The sequence below is a fragment of the Phalacrocorax carbo genome, chromosome 20 (genome assembly GCF_963921805.1).
Source record: "Phalacrocorax carbo chromosome 20, bPhaCar2.1, whole genome shotgun sequence".
In the NCBI taxonomy this organism is placed as follows: Eukaryota; Metazoa; Chordata; class Aves; order Suliformes; family Phalacrocoracidae; genus Phalacrocorax; species Phalacrocorax carbo.
The window spans coordinates 1,114,468-1,136,715 of NC_087532.1; the positions used below are offsets into that span (position 1 = coordinate 1,114,468).

A 22,248-nucleotide genomic window follows, 5' to 3' on the forward strand; every position below is an offset into this window, starting at 1 on the left:
CGGCGGCCGCGCATGCGCGGCGGCGGCCGCGGCGTTGCCATGAGACCCGGCTGCGGGGCCGCGCAGAGGCAAGTGGGGCCCGGCCCGGCCCGGCTCGGCCCGGCTCGGCTCGGCCGCTGCCCCTTCCGCTCCCCTCCGGCCGGGCCGGCTGCCCCCGCCGCCCCCGCCGGGTCGGGCGGCTTGCTCCGCTGCCCGGCTGTTCCGCCGAGCCGGTACCGTGACTTCTCCGGGGCCTGCGGGGCGCCGCCGCGGCCTGCTGCCGCCTCCTGTGGCGAGGCGGCCGGGGCTGTCGGGGGGGACACGAGGAGGTGGGGGGGGGGGGGGACGAGGAGGAGGAGGAGGGAGGAGGAGGAGGAGGAAGGGGGGCCAAAATTCATACCATAATATCGCTAGGGCAGGGGGTGGGGGGGAGCGGTGGTCTTTGGCGCTCGTGCCGCCCGCCGTTGCGGTCCCTGCCCGCAGCCGAGGTGCGTGCGCGGCTGTGGAAGGGGGCTAGCTAGCTTTTGGCTCAGTTCACCCTAGTCGTGATTGTTTGGGGGTTTTGCCTTCGGCTCAAGCACGCAGAGGACGGTACGGGTTGCTCCTCTTCGTGTTTTGGAACTCCAATAGTTTCAAGCTCCGACTTGGATTATCAGATTTAATGGAGTTTATTGCCAAACTGCTATACAAGTTAGCTAAACCCTCATTTTGGTATTAATAAAACAGCATAAGAATGTTCTGTGGTTTCTGGTGCCAGTAATTAAGTAAAGAAAATTTAGATTTGTAGTCGTCATCTACTGACTTGATGGACCACAGGATTTCATTATCTGAGTGTAGTGTTTTAGTGCTCTTTTATTGTCCTTCCAGGGGTTACCTTAAACTTGAAACATTGTTGCTTTGACTAGCTCACTTCTGCAGGATGCCGCACAAGATCGGTTTTATAGTTGTTAGTTCATCAGGACACGAAGATGGCTTCAGTGCAAAAGAGCTTATGGTTCATGCACCAACAGTGAATGGATGGCGATCACCCAGGTACGGCGAGTGCGAGGAGCGTGCATATTCCGAAGCACTGAGTTTAAAATAAGTGGGAGATGTACCATGCACGGACAGAGTAGTTTACAGCATCCCAGACCAAACTGATTATAAAAACAAAAACGTTACTCTAGTCCCATGGAATCCTTATCCTGGGGAAAAAAGCGCCTTGGTTACCAGCTCAAGGCATTGTATTGCGTTTAAATAAAGTCCTTTAAAAGGGAAAAAAGGAACTATTTTTGTTCATGTCAGTTGTCTTGGAGTTTGCAGCTGCTTTGGCTTAGTATTAAAAATCCAGTCTTCTCAACACATCTCTAGATGTGGGGGGGTAAAGTGCATGCAGTAAAGCGACGAGAAGGGTGTTTCTACTCTACTTTTTGGTTTCTTTTTACAGTATTTGTAATGTTGAATTAAACTATATAAACTTTGAAGAGTTTCATAATTAAATGTTACTCAAGTTGGAAGTGAAGTCATCTTTAAAAAGATGATTCAGAAATTGTGTATGTTTTCAGACACTGTCAGTATCCACAGGAAATTGTTCTGCAGTTGGTGGAGAGATGTCGAATACGAAAACTGCAGTTGCTTGCTCACCAGTACATGATTTCAAGCAAAATAGAGTTCTACATCAGTGAAAGCTTGCCTGAATACTTTGCTCCTTATCAGTCAGAGAGGTTTCACAGACTGGGGTGAGTCAAAAAGCTCTAAATGATTTTATTACTTTAATCAGAAATGCCTCAGGAGGAAATAACAGTCATTATGTTTTTCCTGCAACATTGATATGCTGTGCTGCAAGGGGTAAAGAGCTTCTGTACTTGCCCAGATCTGTAACAAAGCTGAAGACGTAGGTGTAAGAGGTGTGCTGCAGATGAACACTCTTGTCAGATGACAGCACACATTGTTTCCGTTATGAGGGAGTTTTAAACCTTATCAAAGTGCTAACCTGGGGAGCAAAAGTACAAATAAAAATTTGTACGTTTCCCCTGCTCACTCATTACATTTTCCTTCTCAGCTACGTCCCTCTCTCGGACAATGAAAAGACTGATTTCAAAGCACGAGAGTTAAAATCTGTGTATATGGATGCGGTTGGCCAGTACCTGAAACTGATTTTCCATAAAAATTATGTCAATAAATACAACTTATATGGCCAGGTAAGTTGAGTTAAGAGTCCTTACCTGGTAAGCTAGACGAAGTTTCGGTAGCACAGAACAGGCATGGAAGTATGCTCCCTTGATTTGTAGGAGCTAAAAATGTTGGTTGAAAGCTCCTGGGTTTCTTTTCAGTTTCTTTTAAAACAGAAAAATGCAAACAAGAGGTTGTAAGTGGCTTGGAGTCATGACCAAGTGCATGCAACTTACCCAGAACAAACGAGTCTAGTGCATGTTCCATTACGGGCTTTCGTTCTGAGTTTTAGACTGCGCAGCAGGCTCTGTGCTGAAGACAAAGTACTTCCTCTGAGAACAGCCTTGCAGTTGCTGTAGGATCTGATGTGGCATTAAGTGGAGGTGGTGTACAGCCATCCTGATACAGAAAAAGCAAATACCTGCCTCAGTTCTGCAGTGACTCTTTTCACTTCCATCCCAGACCAGGAAAGGGAACAGCTGATGGCTGTGCCATGTGGTCTGTAGATTTGGTAATAAATTTTTAATAAAGCATGAAGTACATTTAGCACTTAGTGCCTTTCTTTGCTTCCATGCCACCCTGGACACCATAGGTCCTTTTTATTTTTTTTAATAGTTTCCGTTCCTTTTTTTTTTGTTTCAGTTTTCATAAGATGTGGAAAAAGTCACGCCCTTATGCATTTACATTTTCTTTAAATCCATCCCAGGTTGCCCTAGTAGCTATAAACATTATTGGAGATCCAGCAGACTACAGTAATGACAGCAATAATACTGTAAGTGCAAAGCGTCCCTCTCTTTTTACTGTTGCTGTGCTTGTTCAGTTACAGGGTTCTTGGGGTAACGGAACGCACCTTCCTTCTGCGAGTTTTGTGCTGCAGCAGAGCTGCCGTGTATTGATTTTTTTAACAAAAAAAAATTTGTTATATTGAAGCAAGAAGGCTCTCAAAAATGAGCCTAGTTTGTGGACACAAAAATTAAAACATAACCAGTTGGAACATTTGCATTTTCAGCCTCTCCAAATTATCTTGTTACAATATGCCCCGAAACATAAGTATTGTAAGTCGCGTGGCTTGCGTTGATTGTGGCGAGTCAGAATTTCTGTCCTGAACGCACGCTCGATGTTGATGAATGCGCATTAAGACTTTCTTTTTCTTCCCCTACAAAGCCTTCCAGAGAGAAGCTGATAGACCACTACTTAGGAATTAAATCAGATGATCCTGCCTTAGATGGAACTTACCTCGGGTAAGGCTGTTCTTTTGCGTATACCCTGGCAAAACATTTGCTCAGTCTAAAGTAGTTCTCGGCCTCTATATTTTGTTAGTTCCCTGCTAGTGAAAAAAGACGACGTATGCTCAGCCTGGTCTATTTTGGATTAGCTAAAAGTTTATTTTGTTCATTTTTTAACTTCAGGAAGCCTGACTCCATTTCACCTCTGGATGATTTGGCTTTTGACATGTACCAGGATCCAGAAGTTGCTCAGATAATACGTAGACTGGATGAGAAGAAGCGCGAAGCTGTCCATCGCGAACGCTATGATTATGCCAAGAAACTCAAACAAGCTATCGCAGACTTGCAAAAGGTATTGTTGAAAGACTGTTTATCTCTTAAGTCAAACAGCGTTCCAGTGGTCTGCCAAGGACCCTAGAATTTATGTGGAATTGTGATTACTTCGATTATATTTTCAAAATAGTAATTTTAAAATCGGATAGCTTGATTTAATAACTTGGCTGGAAATACTGAAACACATACATATGTCCAGGAACATGATTCCAAGCTAGCTTGTTATACCGTCTTCTAGGTAGGGGAACGACTTGGCAGGTATGAGGTAGAGAAGCGCTATGCCGTAGAGAAAGAGGATTATGATCTTGCTAAAAAGAAGAAACAGCAAATGGAAGCATACCGCGTGAAGGTGTATCAGCAACTGGAGCTCCACGACCTTCTGGACGCAGAGCTCGCGGTGGGTTCTGTTCTTCCTAATTCAGGAGCCGTTATCATGTGGGTGTTGTAAATAGAAATGGCAGAGCGGCCAACATAAATTCAGGGAGTAGGGGTTGTTGCACAGGTATTTTATGACAATTACATACGGACTTTAAGTTTTATATTTGGATTGTGGATTTCCCTAACCAGAGGTTTGCATGTGGCATTTTATGAACATGCTTAGCTCTCCATAAATTACGTTACACTAAACTGTTATGGTCTCAAGCAAATTACATTAGAATCCTGAATGTTCTGTATGATTTCAGGGCTACCCAATATAGATTCATAAGGTACTTTCTCATGTTCTGAAGGGGTACAACAGGCTTATGCTGGCATCATGGCTACCCATACAGAATTAATGTGATAAAATATGGTTTTTGTATTGTCAGAACAGGAAGCTTTGTAACCTCTCCACACATGCACCCACACAGAATTATGTTCCAATTGTTTCATAAAGCTGCATCCAGTGGAAATGATTACACATCTGTGAGTGAGGTCTGATATTCACTTGAAAGCAGCAGAATCTTGTTGACTGTCAGAGTTGGAACTGTATTAACTCTGATTTTAGTACATTGTTAGCCTTGCTTTACAAAATCTTCTCTTTCTCAGATTCGAAAACCAGCCGACTTGCCTTTGGAGCCTACGATTTCTACTGACAATCCTCGGCACACAAAAGCCACAAATTCACCTCCTTGTGAGCACACAGAACCAGAAAAAGGAGGGTCATGGAAAGCAGAGCCTTTGCTGGAAGAGAAGTCAGCAGATCCCACTTCCCCTGAGCCCGTTGTTCCCCATCACTCCCCTCCTCCTCCTCTAACTCACCCCACAACCTCCAGGGAAGCGTTTTCCAAAAAAAATGTGAGTAGTGTACCTCTGTTACTGCAGAAATCTAGCACAGCAAATGATCTGCTAGGCAACCTGCCAAAACAAGGTGAGGTGTGCTGCTGGACCTTATGCTAACAAAGACGGCCTAGCTGAGGGTGTGAGGGTTGGGCGTAGCCTTGGCTGCAGTCACCGTGAGATGGTGACAGGATCCTGCGTGGTAGAAGCAGGACAACAAGTAGGATTGCAACCCTGGGCTTCAGGAGAGCCAACTTTGGCCTCTTCAAAGACCTTCTAGGAGGAATCCTGTGGGTTAGGAGTAGAAAGCAGGGGGATCCAAGAGAGCTGGTCAGTATTCAAGTACCACTTCCTCCAAGCTCAAGATCAGTGCATCCCTGTGAGGAAAAAGACAAACAGAGGAGCCAGGAGACCCACATGGATGAGCAAAGAGCTTCTAGAAAAACTGAAATGGGAGAAGGAGGTTTACAGTGTGTGGAAAAAGGGACTGGCCACTCGGGAGGAATATAGGAACGTTGTCAGGATATGCAGAGATGCAGCGAGGAAGGCCAAGGCCCACTTGGAACTAAACCTGGCAAGGGGTGTCAAGGATAACAAGAAGGGCTTCTTCAAATACATCAGTAGTAAAAGAAAGAATGGGGAAACTGGGCCCACTACTGACCGAGGTGGGTGCCCTGGTGAGGCAGGATGCAGAGAAGGCTTATAAGCGTGTCTGAAATCCAGTGTATTACTGAGCAGTGCCCCTCCAATAATGGGCATTGGTCTTTCCTGAATTTTCTTTGGAAGGTTTTACAAATGTTCGTCGAGATTGAGGCAAAAGGGGGTTATATCCAGTTTGCAGATAAATGGATGGAAGCAAATAGACACTGCATGACTAATCAGGGGTCACGCAGCCAATACAGTGGAAACTGAATTCTCCATTAATGGCTTAATAAATCTTAGAGATCATGTTGGATCAATCTACAGCAGCAAGGGAATTTTTTGGAAGGTGGTTGTGGAGTAAGAGTCTTGGTGTCACATCTAAAGAGAGGAAAAAAAGCTTAGTGTCTGCTTATCTTGATCTTTAGGTTTTGCTGCTCCAGCTTTTGGCAAAGCGAAGGAAGACATGCGTTGACTCTAGTAGCAGTAGTATTCTCTCTTAACAGGACATCGACGTAAAATAATTTAACAAATAAAGCTTCATAACTTGATGGTTTCCTGTCAACAGGTGATTTCTTCTGTAGATGGGTTCACTTCCACAGAAGGCATTTTGTGGGTGTTTTATTGTACTCTATGGTCAAGAAAAGTTTTATTCACAAGCACTGGTTCCATTTCTTCATGATGTTATTACGGGAACCTAAACATCTGTGCTTAATTGTAATGTGATACTGCTTTGACACAGAAAAAAATTCATTGAGGTGAATCATTTAGTGATGAAACAACTTCGTATTTAAGTCATTTCTAGAACTGCAAATTTTATCTTCTCCATTAGGTTGAATTTTTACCTTACGATGAGAGACCTCTTCCAGCCATCTGTAAACAGTCTGATGAAGGAATTGCGTACCTTGAGCCGGGGATGACAGAAGAGGATATCACTGATACTCCCAGAAGTGGCATTACTGGGGAACCAGAACCGTTAACTGAGAAGGCTCTGAGGGAGGCCAGCCCTGCTATTGAAGTTTTTGGAGAAGCTTTGGTAAAGAACAACAAAATAAACACCTAGATTACTGTGATCTTTGAGTTGATTTGATATACGGTTGGTCAGCAAAGACCTACTGATATGATTTTTATGTGTTCGGAGCTGTTACTTGAAAATCTGAGGTTAAAATTTGAACTTGGGCATATGGGTGCCTGTTTTCAGCATTTATATGATGCTGTAGCTTTTATGTTTTATTACTTAAAGAGCTATTAAGCAGATCATCTCCGGTAGACTGCTTTAGGGTATGGACCCTACCAGAATACCCATAATTTGCCACTGCCTTTTGTAGGGAGAGAAGCCATTCCTGTGCCTCAACTGGTTGCATGAGCCTGACCTGTTAATCCATTTTGCTCATTGTTTTTCAAAAATGTGTGCTTTTAATAAAAGCCAGGTTCCTATAGGAAACACCTGGGGATTGATTGATTTCATGCTTAAATTTGTATGCTCTTTTGAGGCTGTTTCTGTATATATATTGAAATCTCAGTATTGACCTTTTAAGAGAGAAACTTGTTTTGTGTTCAGGTTTCAGGAGCATATTCCAAAACTTGGTCGTATCGAGAAGATGCGCTACTGGCTGTGTATAAGAAGCTGATGGAAATGTCAGTAAACACCCCAAAGGATGATTTAAAGAACATGCTGAGGGCTGCCATTTTTCTTGTAAGGAGAGCCATCAAAGACATAGTGCCTTCAGTAAGTTGTAATATGTTTGAGAAGAAACACTCCAGTGAAGAACTAACAGTGAAAATTGTAGAACCATGTGGTTAACTCACTTTAAATAATGTAAACAAATAGTTTGTAAAACTACTTTTGAGTAAATCAAAAAAACCTAAACCCAAACCAAAACCAAGTGAAATGTCAGCTCTTGCTTAGGATGAAGGACTGGGCACTGTGTAGCATTCAGCAGCGTGGAAAACACTGGAGAAACAACCACTGATGCGGTAGCTGTGTGGTGTGGTTGAGCCTTTTGGGGGGGGGTTGGCTTGGTTGGGGCTTTTTTTTTGTTTGTTTGTTTTTAAAATTTGAAATACAGAAGTCTTAGTTTCCAACTTGAGAGGCTACAGATAGCCTAAGACGACTTAAGCTTCAAATAAGCCTTAAACGTGAAGAAAAGAAAAATCAAGAGCTGTGTTACTCTTTATAAAACAGCCTTTCACCTAAGCCCCAGCAACATGTGTTATGGAAGAGAGGTATCTGAAGTAGCTTCCATTAAGAGCGTTGCTGTAATTCTAGATTCCTGTTGCTGCTCTTTAGAGCCACGGAGATGTTACAATATTGTCTGAAAACAGGGATGTGTGGAATTTTTGTTCAGTGTTTCCTTTTTCTTTTTAACTTAGGTTTTTCAAGCTTCCCTGAAACTTTTAAAAATTATCATTACCCAATATATACCGAAACATAAACTAGGAAAACTAGAAACTTCTCATTGTGTGGAAAAAACGCTTCCAAACTTGCTTTCTAGAACAGGAGACTCTTCATCCCGTCTTCGTCTTGTGGCTTCTAACTTTATTCAGGTAGGTGTTTTTCTTCAAATTATGGTTTGATTTGCATTAAGAGCGTCACAGAGCTCACAGGTGGATAGCATCAAATCAGACTTGACTTCAAGGCCAGAGCTGCTGTAAAGGTTTAACCTTTAATGGAAGGCAAAGTGGTAGCACCAACTCAGTAGCTTTGCAGCTTTTTTTCTAGCTGTGTGTTGTCACCTTTGTTGTGGGGCACAGTGCGGGGAGACAGCGCTGCTGCAGGTGCAAGAAGGGTGTAATTCTGTTCTTCTTAGTTGCAAGTGACCTACGGAGATGAGAGCAAGCAGATACAACGTACTCCTCGGCCTGTGCCGCAGTTTGATTGCATTCTTGACAGTCAGCTTTTGAAAGTTGACTTAGCAAAAGCATGAAAGAGATGCCCATTTTAAAAGACGCAGTCCGTTCCTTGCTCAGGGTTAGCAAAGCAGCTGTCAATAGCTGCAAGAGGATTACAGGCAGTAATCCAGTAGAATTTAGAAGAACGAACAGTAGTTCTGTGTGAAAAGGTGTGAATTCAACCCAGGGAGTGAAGCGGGGTGAGTCTCTTGCTCTGGGTTCCTTAGCCTTGCCCACAAGGCAGAGCAGGGAGAAGAGCTTTCTTCTGCTGGAGATGTAACTTAAATTTTAACAGCATTACTGGGTGAAGTGGCCTGGTGTGGCCCTGGCACCCCAGGGAGACGGGTTCCTTTATTACTATGGCTTGGCTTGTTTATAATAGATTTTGCCACTGAATGCAAAAGGAAATGAGACAATGGTTACAAATGTATTTTTCTAGTCAGGACGTGCCTGGAGAGGGGGAAAATGTCTCTTTTATATCACTGCTAAGAGGTGATACGCTGCCTGAATAAGCAGTTCTCTGGGGAAGGTGGCGCATATTTCTAGAAACCGGATTGTCCAGAGCAGACCAGCCAACGCAGTGACAACTGCGTGTGGCCCTCAGGAGGAGGGACTGCAGGACAGCATCATCGGCTTGAGTGTCTGCCAGCCGACAGGAGCTGGGGCGAGGGAGCTCGGGTTGTTAAACATTCTGCTTCCAGCAAAGAAATGCATGTTGAACTTTGAACAACAGCAGAACTTAGCAAAAATCCCTTAAGGTTCTTTTGCAAAATGGAATGAGAAACTATAAGATGGCATATGTATTCTGAGGCTGTCTTGACATTCATCTTGATGCAACGTCAAGGCTTTGTGTCCTTCGTGACACTTCTCATCCACCTCCTCCTCAGAGGGTTCAGTGTGAGATGGACTTCTTGAAGTTTTTCCTAGTCCAGTTCTAGAACTCATCTGAGCACATCTAAGATTTTATTAATTTCTCAGCGCCTTTCTCTCTGATGCCAAAAGCAAGACCAAACCTCCGTGTAATCTCTTTGAAGCCTTTGCAAGCAAATTCTGGCTGCTAAAGTAACAAATAAGCAGCTACTGCTTATGGAAGCTTCTTCTGTTTTACATAACTTGTTATAAGTAACTTAGAACAACCCTGCTTTGCCAAGACAGTTCCTGTCCTCGTTTAGCATTCCTGCATGCACGCTGACTCTCTGTACGTTTATAGGAAATGGCACTGTGTAGTGAAGTTAAACCTCTTCAGATTGTTCCTGTTCATTTGGTTCAACCGTTAAAACCGAACTCCCCAACACATCTGGCAATGAGTCAAGTGGAATTAGTGGAATGCCTCTTGAAAAACATGGGGACTGAAAACTCTGGGTTTACCATCAGCAACGTCATGAAGGTAAGAGCCTGAGTTTACAGCACATGAAGCTTTTTTTCTGTTGCTATTTTATTAGGGCTTGTCTGTCTGTTTTGGAGTGCTTGCTGAATTACTAAAGAGAATTTGTGAGCCTCTTGGAGGTGACAATGTGCACCCTTGTGAGGAAGCAAGATGCCAATACAGAAAAAAATAATCACTGGGTCAAAAAAGCGTTTGGGGAAAAAACCTGTCCGTATGAAGATTTCTCTCACTGCAGTGAAATCGTTGCCTTAGATGAATAAACAAGTCCTTAAAAACATGTGGAAAAAGAGAGGCTTTTTTTTTTTTCTTTTCAGTTTGCAACAGGAGCTTTGGAACACAGAGTCTATGAAGTTCGTGATGTAGCGTTGCGGATTATCTTTGATATGTACAGGAAGCACAAGGCTGCTATACTGGAGTATCTTCCTCCAGATGACGCGAGCATTCGCAAGACTGTTCTCTATAAAACACTCTTCGATGGATTTACTAAAATAGATGGCAAACTTTCTGAAGCTGAAATTAGGGTACGTAGTAAGATTGCAGAGTATATGTAGCTGCTCTAAACATTACATTCAACTGAGCGATATACTGATTTCCTAGCTGTATTAGACGTTGAATGGCACACGTAGCAGAGCATCTTGAGGCGTGTTGTTAACGTTACTTAGCGTAGCTGGTGTCCAGTTACATACCCACTCTTGCAAATAAAGCCTACAAAGGATACAGAGATGGTACTTCTGAAATCATAAGCGATCCTTTTGGAAAATACACATCCACTGTTTTGTGCTGGGAGGCTTTGGAAAGAATAAGCACAGAGGAAGTGCTGTGTGTTTCTTTCAGGTTAGTACAGAGGAGCTGTGGGGAGGGAGGTCTTGCAGACCAATCGTTTGGCTGAGCAGGACACTTGTACCGTGTTGACCATCTGTGCTATGCTGATGTGTTTTGCAGTCTCTTCTGTATGACAGATGGTTCCGAAGCTTTTGTAATTGAAAGGCTGTTTCCTGACAGGCACAGAGAAGGGTGGCAAGAGAAGAAGCAGAGAAACAGAAGAAGGAAGAAATAAAAGTTCTGCAAGGGCAGCTGGCAGCTCTAAAGGAGATACAAGCTGAAGTTCAAGCTGGAAAGGTTGGGTGTTTTGGTTTTGATCTTTTTAATCCTTCTTTTCCTCAGGTATCACAGGCTTAGATAATTAACATCACTATTGTCTCATTAACTAAAAAAGAAGAAAGAAAGAAAAAAAAGAGAACTCCATGACATACACTACTCACGTTCATTCTCAGCAGTCCAGCTTAAAATTTGGGGGGTTATTTTTCCTAACATAGTATAAAATTTTGATTCTTTTTTTATAACAGTTTTGTGTATCATATGGTAAATTTGAATGTTTCTACAAGTCTAAGTGTTTCTGTGTCACCTAGAGTATAGGAATTGCACTGAGGGTGTCAAGGCCCTCCAGAAGCATGCTGTACTGCGCTTCCATGGAGTTTTATTTCCCAGCCTTAGGAAGGTAGTCAGCTGCCCCAGTGCCAGGACTGTTGGCCATCCTCAGAAGAGTGTGCCTCAATACCCGAGAGGTTTGCTGTAGAAGCAGAGCCAATGGATTACAACATTTGTGCCTCTAAGTTTCCAGTTGCAGAATAAAATCAGGATGTCATTTGTTCCCTTTCTCCCTGGCAAGCATCACTGTCCTGAAGGAAATTTCTGACTTAAATTTCTTTGTTCAATAGGAGAAAGAATCTGATTTTCAGAAGCCAAAATATCAAGGTAGGTAGTTTCAAATGATATTAAGAAATATTGACATACTTCAAGGTGTCTTTGAAACACTGTACGTGCTTAATGGATTATTGAATTATCTCAGTTAAAGACATGCCAGAGTGCTTCAGGCTGGCTGGGTCTCAATCTGCCGTAGAGGTAACCATTACAGGTAACCATTACAGAGGTAACCGTTATATACACAGAAGAAAATTTACGATCAGATAACCAGTTAATTTCTAATAAGAATCGAGTACATCTTGGCTTGAAACCACTTCAGATTTCTCCCCAACCTGAGGCAGATCATCTCCTACATGTAAAAATAATCACTAAAATGTTTTACCATTGTAGATCACTAAAGCAATAGTTTCCCAGCTGCCTGCAGGTATGTTGTCTTTCAGTGCTTGTTACCAGTGTGGCAAGGGTGTGCGCTCTTAGGGTTTTTGCCGTTGAGATCCAGAGAAGTAGTGTTTCTAGGCCTGCACAAGAACTAATTAAAATGCGACCTTGGTTTTAATAGTTCTCTTATAACAGGTTACAAGGTAAACGAAAGCCCACAGCCTGCAGCAGCAGCAGAGATTCCGGGTGATCATTCCTCTGTTGCAAATTACTTGGATAAGTAAGTTTGAGCAGCTTCTAATCACCTTAAGCACTTAGTATAAACTAATAAAGTTAACATTTTTCCAGGAGATCAAAGCTAATACCTTCAGCATTTAAACAATGAAAAAGAAAATCTCTTCTAACAGATTTGGAATTATTGCCAGGCAATCCTAGAGACTGATTTTTTAAAATTCTTGGATAGTGTGACCTTGAACTTGTTTTCTGAGTAGTTGCTTGTGGGATAAGAAACTGCCACAGTTTAATGTTCAGCTGCCAGTATAAAATAAGCAAAGACGTATTGCAGTTTTCAGGTGTATTGTAGGAGAGGTGATAGAGAAAGCACCTGAAAGTTCTGGAGCCATGAAAGCCACTTCCAGTGAGCTGTTCTCAGTGCTCTTGTGGAATTCTGTCTTTCTGTATGAACAAATGCTTTACAGGTGTATTTACCATAGATTGTATAATAGTACCTGTTCACGCCCTGTCCGAAGGTCAGCACTGTATAGGGGGAATAAGGTGTAGCAAGATGTTAGCTGTTTTTCAGAATAGTTTCTAACAGAAGAAACAGAGCTCATCCATTTCACTCTGTGATGTTACTAATGTTTGTTTGGGTTTTTTTTTTCCTAGCTTATGTATTTTTTGTGGTGAAAGGGACGAATCCTTCACAGAGGAAGGATTGGATCTCCATTACTGGAAACACTGCCCTATGTTAACCAGATGTGAGCACTGCAAACAGGTTAGGCATAGACTTTCTAGAGCTACCACAAGACATTGACTGTTGTTATTCTGGTTTTAAGGTGCTAGAAGATATTTAATGCTAAGGTAGATGAATTCTGAACACAACTGTGTGATCTTGGGTAATGCTTTTTGAAAAGAGCAGCATTATAAACCGTTTGAATAACCGGGCTAAAATTTCATTTTCCCTTTGTCATTTTGGAAAGTGAGATTTAACTTCCAAAAATCACATAAGCAGTTTTTTAAATACCACCTTTATTTGCTCATTACAGTACAAATCTTCTTGGGTGCCTCTTGCTTTGCTGCAGGTGGTGGAAATAGCAAGCCTGACAGAGCACTTGTTGATGGACTGTGATAAAAAGGACAGCTTTGGGAAATGCCAACGATGCAGTGAGGCCCTTCCAAAAGACGAGTTGCCCAAACATATTAAGAGCAAGACTTGCAATCGTGAGTAGTTTCAAAGGGGTAGGTTGAACTTCAAAGGTCAGGATGGTCAGACTTTCAAATACTGTGCCTCTTTGGCACTTTAGACCATTTCTGTTTAGGTGCTGCACTGTGGGCTTAGGAATCTGAGTAAATCCTCAGGAGGGAATGCTTTTGGAATAAATGCCTGAGCTTCCCGATGCTTGAAATGCTTTTCTTCTACGAAGGTATGTGGGTAGGATGAGTGAGGAGAACAGAAAGCCTCTACCGCATCCTTGTGGATTAAGCCCTATCGTTCTTTTTGATCTTGTTTCGATATAGATAATTAAACACGGGACTTCTTTGAAAGCAGTTAATAATAATAGGGTAGGAGCTGGTTTAGCCGTGGGGTAGTTTTATGCTCATTGTTGTGCAAGTTCTCCTCTTGTATTTGAAATGAGCCTGTCTTTGCAATTCTTACATTATGTTTCTAACCATTTCAGCTGCCAAACCAGAAAATGTGGCAAACCATTGTCCGCTGTGCCATGACAACTTTTCCCCTGGAGAGGAGGTAAGGCTGTCTTCCAGATTGGTCTGATGGGATGTCACTGGGACTGAATTTGTGTCCTCTTCCAACACCGGCTTATACCCCACAACTTAAGAACTTGCCTAGATTATTGCTGGGATCTGTAATGGCTGCCTCACGTTCTGGGGACCATATGTGAACCCGGGTCTTCTAACCTTAAAGGTGTATATAGGAGCCACAGGGCTACAGGCGCTTCGGTGTTGGTCTTTCTCCTCCTGCATAGGCAGTTATGCACCTTACAGCTTTCTAAATGCTCGACTACTGCCAGCTTCTGCGAGTTTGCTTGTCAGCCCTAGGGTCCCGAGTGGAATTATGCAGCTTAAAATACTGCAGCAAGACTGAGCACATCCAACAGGGCATCCAGGATTAAGATGTTGATTTGGGTGTAAGAAAAAATTGATATGAAGGAAGTAAGCAAGAACTGCTACAATTGTCAAGAGAGTTGAGATGGCGTCTCTAATGTCTCCAGGCTGGTCCCTGTAACTGCCTAATGCTATGAAATCTCTGACGTGCCAGCTCTAAAATGTGCTTTCAGCATTTGAAGACATAAATTGGTATTTTCTGAAAAGCAATTTGCTCAGAGAATGCTTAACATAACTGTTTGTCTTTTATATGAATCATCTAACACCACATTATGATCAGTAGTTTGTGTATGATTTAATTTTCAGAGAAAGACTATCCAGGAGGCAGCTGACAGCTCTGTGCTGAGCATTAGATCAGTTAAATGTCAGCGGCTGATACGTAACCTCTGCCATCTTCCTCTCAGTGGGGCCATTGAGCAGTGCTTCTGTTCGCAAAACCAAGTTTTTTCCAAATCCTTTTGCTTTGCCCAGCTTGAGGAGCTCAGAAAATATTGTAACCAAATCTCAAATGTTTGTTGAGAAATGTATGCGGTGTTTGGATTCCACCCCCCCGCCCCTTGCTTCTGCCCAAATTATTCTTGTAAGTAAGAGGCTTCACGTAGCCTCTGGTTTGAAGAGGCTGTCATGTCTTCTTGTAATAGCAGCTCCTACTCCTTCAGGTTGCTGAATGCTTTCGCTGTTACCGTAACCTTGTAGTTATGCCTGCGCTTTTTCAGTTTAAAATACGTGTAGATGAAAATATTTTCTGTTATTTGTACATTGTTTTTTCCTGATTTGAACTCAGTTGATAATTAAGAAAATTTTAAGAAGAAAAATTCTTAAGATTCTTAAGAATTCTTAAAGAATTCTTAAGAAGAAAATGTCACTTGCTTTCAATTTCTAGGATCTGGCTGGGGTTTTTTATTGTGATGTACCTTTTACGTTGTGTTAAAAAAATTGTTATATTAATTTCTGTTTCACTTAGTAAGTCATAAGGTGCTCCTGCTTTTACGAGTGAGCAGATTAAAATGCTGTTACTATAAAGGCTGTATACAGTTCTCATTTTCCCCATGTTTTAAAAAGCGTATGTGCATACATAGATAAAAGATTGGCTAATTTTGCTGGTGTTGTAATATCACTTCTTTTTAATTGACTTTAGGCCTGGAAATCTCACCTAATGGGCAAAGATGGCTGTAAAATGAATCACCGGAGGTTATCCACAATAAATAGAACTCTCTTGGTGCAGCCTGGTAAGATATTATTTTATGATAATAATGATTATGTTGCCACTATTTAAGAAAAGTCCTGGAGAGCAAGCCGGCTCTTAATTACTTGTTCAACACACTCTTTGCATTCCTGTAACAGAACTGACACTTCTTGTCCTGGGGTAGGCTACAGCGCACTTAGGGAGCAAATTCTCAAAATCATTCAATAACAGTCATTTCAAAACGAGGGCATCAGCTCAGTTGACTGGGGAAACAGGCGTATTTGATAATTCGATCAGTTCAGGGTGTTTTTTCTGCATAATATGACTGTGAATAGAAGAGTCAGCCGTGGTACCGAACAGTTAACATTCTGGAAAGCTCCTGAATGCTGACACAGAGAACTGGGAGCCTGATTTAGCTTTTAATGTCCAATTGGAGGATGCTAATCTAATTACGAGACGAACTGAATAGTTAGTGCTGTGTACTGCTTTTCCTTTTCAGTCTGGGCCCAGGAGCTAGGCAGAATTTATGATTGTGCGGCTTCTTCACCGACAAAAAGAAATCGATGCTGATGTCAGGTGGTTTGGGTTTTTTTTAAGTCATCTTTATTTATGAAACACGTGCAAAATCCTTTTATTTCCTGAACACAGAAGTTAAACGACCGAGCTGTTCTCGCTGCCTGCAGTACCAAAACTCTTTTGGCCAGTACCATCCAAAGCCTCTCGTCCTTCAGACTTTTTTCAGAGCTTTTTATTCCGCTCATGTTCCGGTCATTGCTAGGGTAACCTCCTCCGTCTGATACTTGCTGTGCTCATATCTGCGTTTCATGACTACTCCACGCTCCTGGAAGTGCCTGGTGAATCGTCTCTTTCAGCTGTCATAAGTGAATGTGGTTAAACTCGACAGTTTCCAGTCTTGAACTGGACTTACAATCATGTCTGTCTGTCTTCAGCTTTGCTGTTTCTACTTGCTAACGAGAATGCTAGTTATAGGAGGAACTTAAATCTGGCTTGGGTACAGCTAAAGCTCCAGAGCAGTTTCCTAGAGATAGGTAAGGAACGCTGACCTCTCAGTCCTGCTGCTCCTGGAATGAGGCGCACCTCAGACTGGATGCCTGCCAGCTTTTAGTTGCTGGTGTCGGTCGTTCAGACTTAAGACATCCTGAGAATCAAAATGGGAGATAACGTTCAAGACTGGGAGTATTTGTGCTTGCAATAACAATCTGTGTTTTCTCTTCACAGGCAAAACAGGCAGCCAGTATTTAAGGAAACCAGGTCCTTCAGGAGCAAAAGCTCGACCTCTCTCTATAGGAAGCAAGATCCCAACCCCAAGAGGGGGCCCAAATAAAAGCACTGGCAAAACATACTCAAAGCGATGACAGGACAAGTATTTTTTCCTTTGTCTTAATCACCGGGCATACAGTTATTAATAGTTATTTAGAAATTGTGGGCAACTTATATCATCTTCATTTGACTACATGGGGCTGTTTGTCGGTCGTGAGCAGTACTGGCCTAGTCTGATAGCTGTGGTACATAACTTCTGTGTTGGCTGTCTGCGCAGCACTGGTTTTCTCCTAGATATGCGCATGTTAGAAATACACACATGTTCTGGGACAGATCCAGCCCAGCATGTTCCCTGTGTGGCACGGGGAAAGCCGCGCATTGGTCTTTGACTGCTTCCTCATATTACAAAATCTCCCCAATGAGAGGGAGCTAACGTGGCCGCCCCGTGCCGCTGCTCTCGCAGCCAGCACGGGGGCTGTGACCCAGTTAGTGGAGCGCTCTGGGGCTGTGGTTCTAACAGCCTGGTTTTGAGATCCAGCAAGGAATTTCCTTGAGTTCCAAAAGTCAGTCATTTGTGTTTTGGCTTTCTTCTGGGGAAGAGCAAGAAACCTCCCAAGCAGAAATTGTACTTGACTTTCAGGACAGAGCTGAAAAGTGTTCTTTTGATCAAAGTGTGACACTTGTTTGCGATTATATATTCTGAAGGCTTGGGAGGTAATACCCGTATTAGCTGACTTCACCACCTGACCACTTCAATGTGATAACTGCAGATTATATTGCTAATAGTTTTCTGCCAAAATTGACTTTATAACGTGCTGAAAGTATTAGCGTCAATAATTTTTGTTTGTCTTGCCATCAGACGCTTGCAGTAGGCAAATAGGTCACAAGTGAAACTGCGCATAGTGGTTGGCTGGGAGACGGGCTGCCTGCCTGTATTGGTGCATCACGTCAGTGCGTTTACAGAGAATTCCTCGTAATTAGACTTGAGGAAACACCACGGAAAATATGGATATACAATGAGCAAAACAGGCTTGTTGCAGTCGCACAGGTTCCTTTGATGTCATGGTGATACCATCGTTCATCTGCTGTGATGTGCTGCTGGCATACGGTGAACTGAAAAATGCGTGCACGTTAGAAGGAAATACACATTGTGTAGTCTGATGCGTATCTCGGTTATCTGAAAGACTGTATGATCCTGTACGGATAAACTCTTGAACCCATGAATGGGTAAAATAACAGTTCCATAAAGCAAAATTCTTCCTCACATGTTTGGTAGAAGAAAAGGAAAAAAAAAAAAGGAGAAATTGCAACTTAGTTGAGGAAAGCTATGGGGTTTGGTTCTTGCACTGCAAAACCTGTAGTGTGGATTTATTTGCTTCAGTTTGGGCATGCTTGCAACTAGGGCCAGGAACTGGAAAGCTTTTTCAGTGTCCGTTCCTCGAGCACGATGAAGTAAATCAAAGAATCATGCTGTTGTAGCCACTGTGCCAGGCTCTAGTGTATTTTGGTAGTAAGAAAGACACTATTAACCTCTTTACAACAGCTGCCTTTTTCTTCCCTGTCCTTGTTATGATGAATTTTGTCAGCTAAAATGGGGCAGATTTGCAGCCACTGTGAAAGCTTACAAGTCTATCTGTGCTAGGCTCTAAAACTCTTGGCTCCCTCATAAGGAATGGGAACCGTAATTTTTTCTGAAACTGGCTGGTACCCGTGAACCCCTCCTAAGTCAGCTGAAACCTCTCGCTGACCCTGCAAGGAAAGGAATTGGGTCAAGGCCATTACAAAATGTTTCCACTCATTTTTAAAACTCTTAGAAGCATTATTTTGACAGATAGCTTTGCCCTCCTTGCTCATGCTGGTGTCTGTAAACAGCTCTTCCTCGGGTCCGCCGAGGCTCTAGGAGTAACAGAAGCCACGCGTGGTGAGAAGTGGGTTTTGCTGTGGAAGCCCGGGCTTCACATGTATTTCAGGTTTAGGATTTTAAAGGAAGTAGAGCGGTGCCCAAAGCACTACTCAACACCAAGAATTAGTACCAAATAAAAAAGCTAAAGGGCTGGCTGGATATTGCCGTGTGACATGCCCTTAGGTAGGAAGTAACATGAAATAGCTGCTCCGCGCTGCCTCTCTCGCTGCGCGCTAAGTGCCTTATTAGTCCACCTGACAAGAGGATTAAGCTGAACCACAAGAGTCCCATTCGTACATAATAGGAGTGTGTATTGATGGAGCGACTGTAAAAATTAAAGTTGGGCTTTAAAACCTCACAGTTCATTCTGAAATATATCCCCAAGAAATGGCCCCTTAAAGAAAAGAAGAAAAATCTTAGTGGGGCCCTGAAAAGCTTGAAGTAATAAATTTAGACTTTTTTTTGCTGCTTTAGCGTACTTTCTCTCAGCTTGCTTCTAAGGCCAGCTCTAACACTGGGTTTCTCTAGTTAATCTTGATTGACCTTAACATCCATAGATGACAGCATGTGGCCGTTTAGCAGCTTCAGAGAGAACAAATTCTCTTAAGAGACAATGCATGAAGCCGCGTACCTAAAGCAACAATCCCAACGCGCCTACTTGCGATGCTTAGGCGATTGCTTTCCGCGGTTAGTTGGTCCCACGTCGATGCGCCCACCGGTACAAGCGTGAGCAATCACGGTAATAGAAGTTTTGGGGGTTGGGTTTTTTGCTACCACGGGGTGAATTTGCTGTGTTGTTCTGTATCTACAGCACCGATTTTGTAATGTGCACTTTTTATAGGTTGCCTGCAGCCTGTCTATATGCTTCTGAATTTTACAGGTAGATCGGCACGCTTGTATTTTAAAAGTATTTATATAAATTGTTTCTTTAACTCTTCCGAATACATATTAATAAATATGCATACATTAAGAATAGACATGTTAAGCAATATATATGTATTTTTATTTCTACTTTAGTGACACAGGTTCCTATCTGAGAAGCTGATTCCTTATGCAAGCAAAATAACCACTGATTTTGCTCAGAGATTAGCTTGTGCAATGGACTGCAGGCTCACGAGCTGTTGCCCAGAGAATATTGCCTTTTGGACGTAAAACTGTGAGCTTTCCGTTGTGTGAGTTTAATGGAAAAAAAAACAAAACCAAACCCTTTTGCAGAGGTCCTCCACGTATCCCGGCTTGGCCACTGCAGTATGTATGTTGAGTTGGTAAATACAGCTCCCCACTGCTCTGCAAGCATGGCTTAAACCCACTCGAGCAAAGCATAATTAAAATAGTCCGTTAAATCCTGCACGTAGCAGGATGTGCGCTTTCTATTTTATAGCATCATGGGACAGCTGTTTGAAACATGATTTAAAAAAAAAAAAACCAACAACAACAAACTGAACTTAAAAAATAAGACTTGATTTAAAAAAAACCAAGCAACCAAATGAAAACAACCAAAAAACCCCCCAAACCAAGACCCCACAAACCCTATTAGTTATAGGGGGGGTCACCTTTCCCAGTGCTGACCAAGCTGAGTAGCAGAACAGTTGGGAGCTATGTAAGATGCTTTTACAGACCTTCTCTTTGGAGGTGTTTTCCCCTTGAGTGGCCCTTGCTTCTCATGCTGGTGTACAAGGACGCCTGCCTGCTGCTCTGTGCTCGAGCCGCCTGTCTCCCCATGCGGCTCCTGGGGCTCCGGAGCGAGCGCAGGGGCTGTTTGTCTCTGCTCCATCACAGAGCGCAGTAATTGTGCCTTAGGGGCCCGTGCAATAACTCTCTGCAACTTTTTCACTGCAAGAAGTTGTCGCGTGGGAGATCGCTGCCTCCTCCCTGTCCTACCACCCACCTTACTCGCCTTCCCAGCCCGTGCCGGGGAGCAGGGATTAGGTATCCGCAAGAGAAGCGCAGTACAGAGCCTTTCCCCAGGCAGCTTTGAAAAGACAGATGCGTAGGCTTGGGCACGCCATTGCGTCTCAGGGTGTGGTTGTGGGGTTGTTTTTTTTTTTCAAATGCAGAATAGCTTTTTAGCAACATTTTAAAGAAATCAGTTAAGTATTTTGGAGTGCATAGCATTTACTGAGATTGCTGGGTAGCTTTAGACTGAAAAAATGCGCTTCTAAAGTGAAGCATGAAGATAATATTAACTGCTCAAGGGAATGAATTGGAAAGAACTCAGAAGTGAGAAAATGGGAGTCTTTTTAGGATGTGAGAGGACCTTCTTTGAGCATGGTAGTACCACGTCTCCTTTTTAAAGGATGATTTCACTGGGCTGCCTCCTTTCACTGAATAAACCTGTGTTTTCTGCAGTGGCAAAGCAAACATTGCTGTGAAAACCACGGTGAAGTTCCTGCGCGATGAAGCCTCAAGTGAAATGCTCCAGAGCAAAAACGTTGCATGGGCGCGGGTCTGGCTAATGGAAAGTTGTCCAGACTGTGGGCCTGGAAAGCTCGACCCAGCCATTGACGGTACATCGTTATTAAAGAAAGGGACAAGAGCCTGTTCCATCTCACAGGGTTTTTTCTGTCTGACCTCTTTCTCTGTGCTGTACCCGAGCGTCAGCCAAGCTGTTTTCATCCATCTAAACTGCAGAGACGACTTGAGAGCAGCCAGTGCCCCTGCACCCAGGAACCCATCCGATCTCGAGTGACCACCTGCGGTTCCGCTACCCCAAGAGAGCAATTTATATAGATTGTGCCGTTCCCTGGTACTGGATAAGGTATTTAAATCCTAGAGATTTTATTGCTATAGTTTCAAGAGCGAAATTCGCTTATGTCAAGCATGTAAGTTATTTGTATTGTCCTTATTTAATAAGTGTGTTCAGCGAGTTTGGACGGTGCCTCTGCCTTTCCAAGCTGTTAGAAGGGGAGGTGGGGCTGTTATTAAAGGAACTTGGGCTCTCTAGCTCCCGACAGGAAAAGTTAGCTTGTTGACTATCAAATCAAGCTTTGTTTTCTTCTGTGGATGTGGTACGTGTGTCTACTAGCAAAATGAGAACTGTTGTAAAACCTTAATGTTTGATTGTGAATGTGTTAATGGGCAATTTGTAAATAAATTATCTCTCCTTTCTTTCTGTCTACCCTGTAACCGTGCCTGTCCCGCGGAACCATCGGAACCATCGATGGACAAAAGCTTGCTCAGGGAGGGTGAGAGTAAGCAGGGACCCAGTGGACTCAATATCATGATGCATCATCTTTTTTCCAAATTTGACAATTATTTTTGGACTTTTCCAAGGTGGATGGGCCACCTATACTTAACCCAGAAAAGGAATATGTATGTGGTTATATATGTTTGATTTAAAAAAATCAGACTGGGTCTGGAGCACAAGTGTGCTGGGGGGCGGCTGAGGGAGCTGGGGGGTTTAGCCTGGAGAAGAGGGGGCTGAGGGGAGCCCTTCTCGCTCTCTGCAGCTGCCTGAGAGGGGCTGGAGTGAGGGGGGGGCTGGTCTCTGCTCCCAGGTCACCAGTGATGGGACGAGAGGAAACAGCCTCAAGCTGCATCAGGGGAGGTTTAGGTTGGATATTAGGAAAAATTTCTTTACTCAGGAGTG

General features: G+C 43.1%; 1 protein-coding gene across 6 annotated transcripts; it reads left to right on the plus strand.

Moving 5' to 3' along the window:
* The first annotated feature begins 23 nt into the window (after nucleotides 1–23).
* CEP104 (centrosomal protein 104) lies at nucleotides 24–21,767 on the plus strand. 6 transcript variants are annotated; one of them, XR_010375852.1, is made up of 23 exons: nucleotides 24–212; nucleotides 847–1,011; nucleotides 1,524–1,697; nucleotides 2,021–2,159; nucleotides 2,837–2,902; nucleotides 3,295–3,371; nucleotides 3,540–3,708; nucleotides 3,928–4,086; nucleotides 4,716–4,964; nucleotides 6,418–6,621; nucleotides 7,147–7,314; nucleotides 7,959–8,132; nucleotides 9,688–9,864; nucleotides 10,179–10,385; nucleotides 10,867–10,983; nucleotides 11,583–11,619; nucleotides 12,142–12,226; nucleotides 12,832–12,940; nucleotides 13,248–13,386; nucleotides 13,845–13,912; nucleotides 15,428–15,518; nucleotides 16,715–19,831; nucleotides 21,009–21,767. XR_010375852.1 is itself a non-coding variant. In XM_064470346.1 (22 exons), exons 2-22 carry the CDS (start codon nucleotides 899–901, stop codon nucleotides 16,849–16,851), a joined length of 2,859 nt encoding a protein of 952 aa, XP_064326416.1. In that variant the 5' UTR covers nucleotides 24–212; nucleotides 847–898; the 3' UTR covers nucleotides 16,852–21,767. The 6 variants fall into 6 exon arrangements, 4 of the variants coding, with proteins under 4 accessions (XP_064326416.1, XP_064326417.1, XP_064326418.1 ...); XR_010375853.1 differs by having other exon boundaries at nucleotides 16,715–19,815; XM_064470346.1 differs by having other exon boundaries at nucleotides 16,715–21,767.
* Nucleotides 21,768–22,248: the final 481 nt, after the last annotated feature.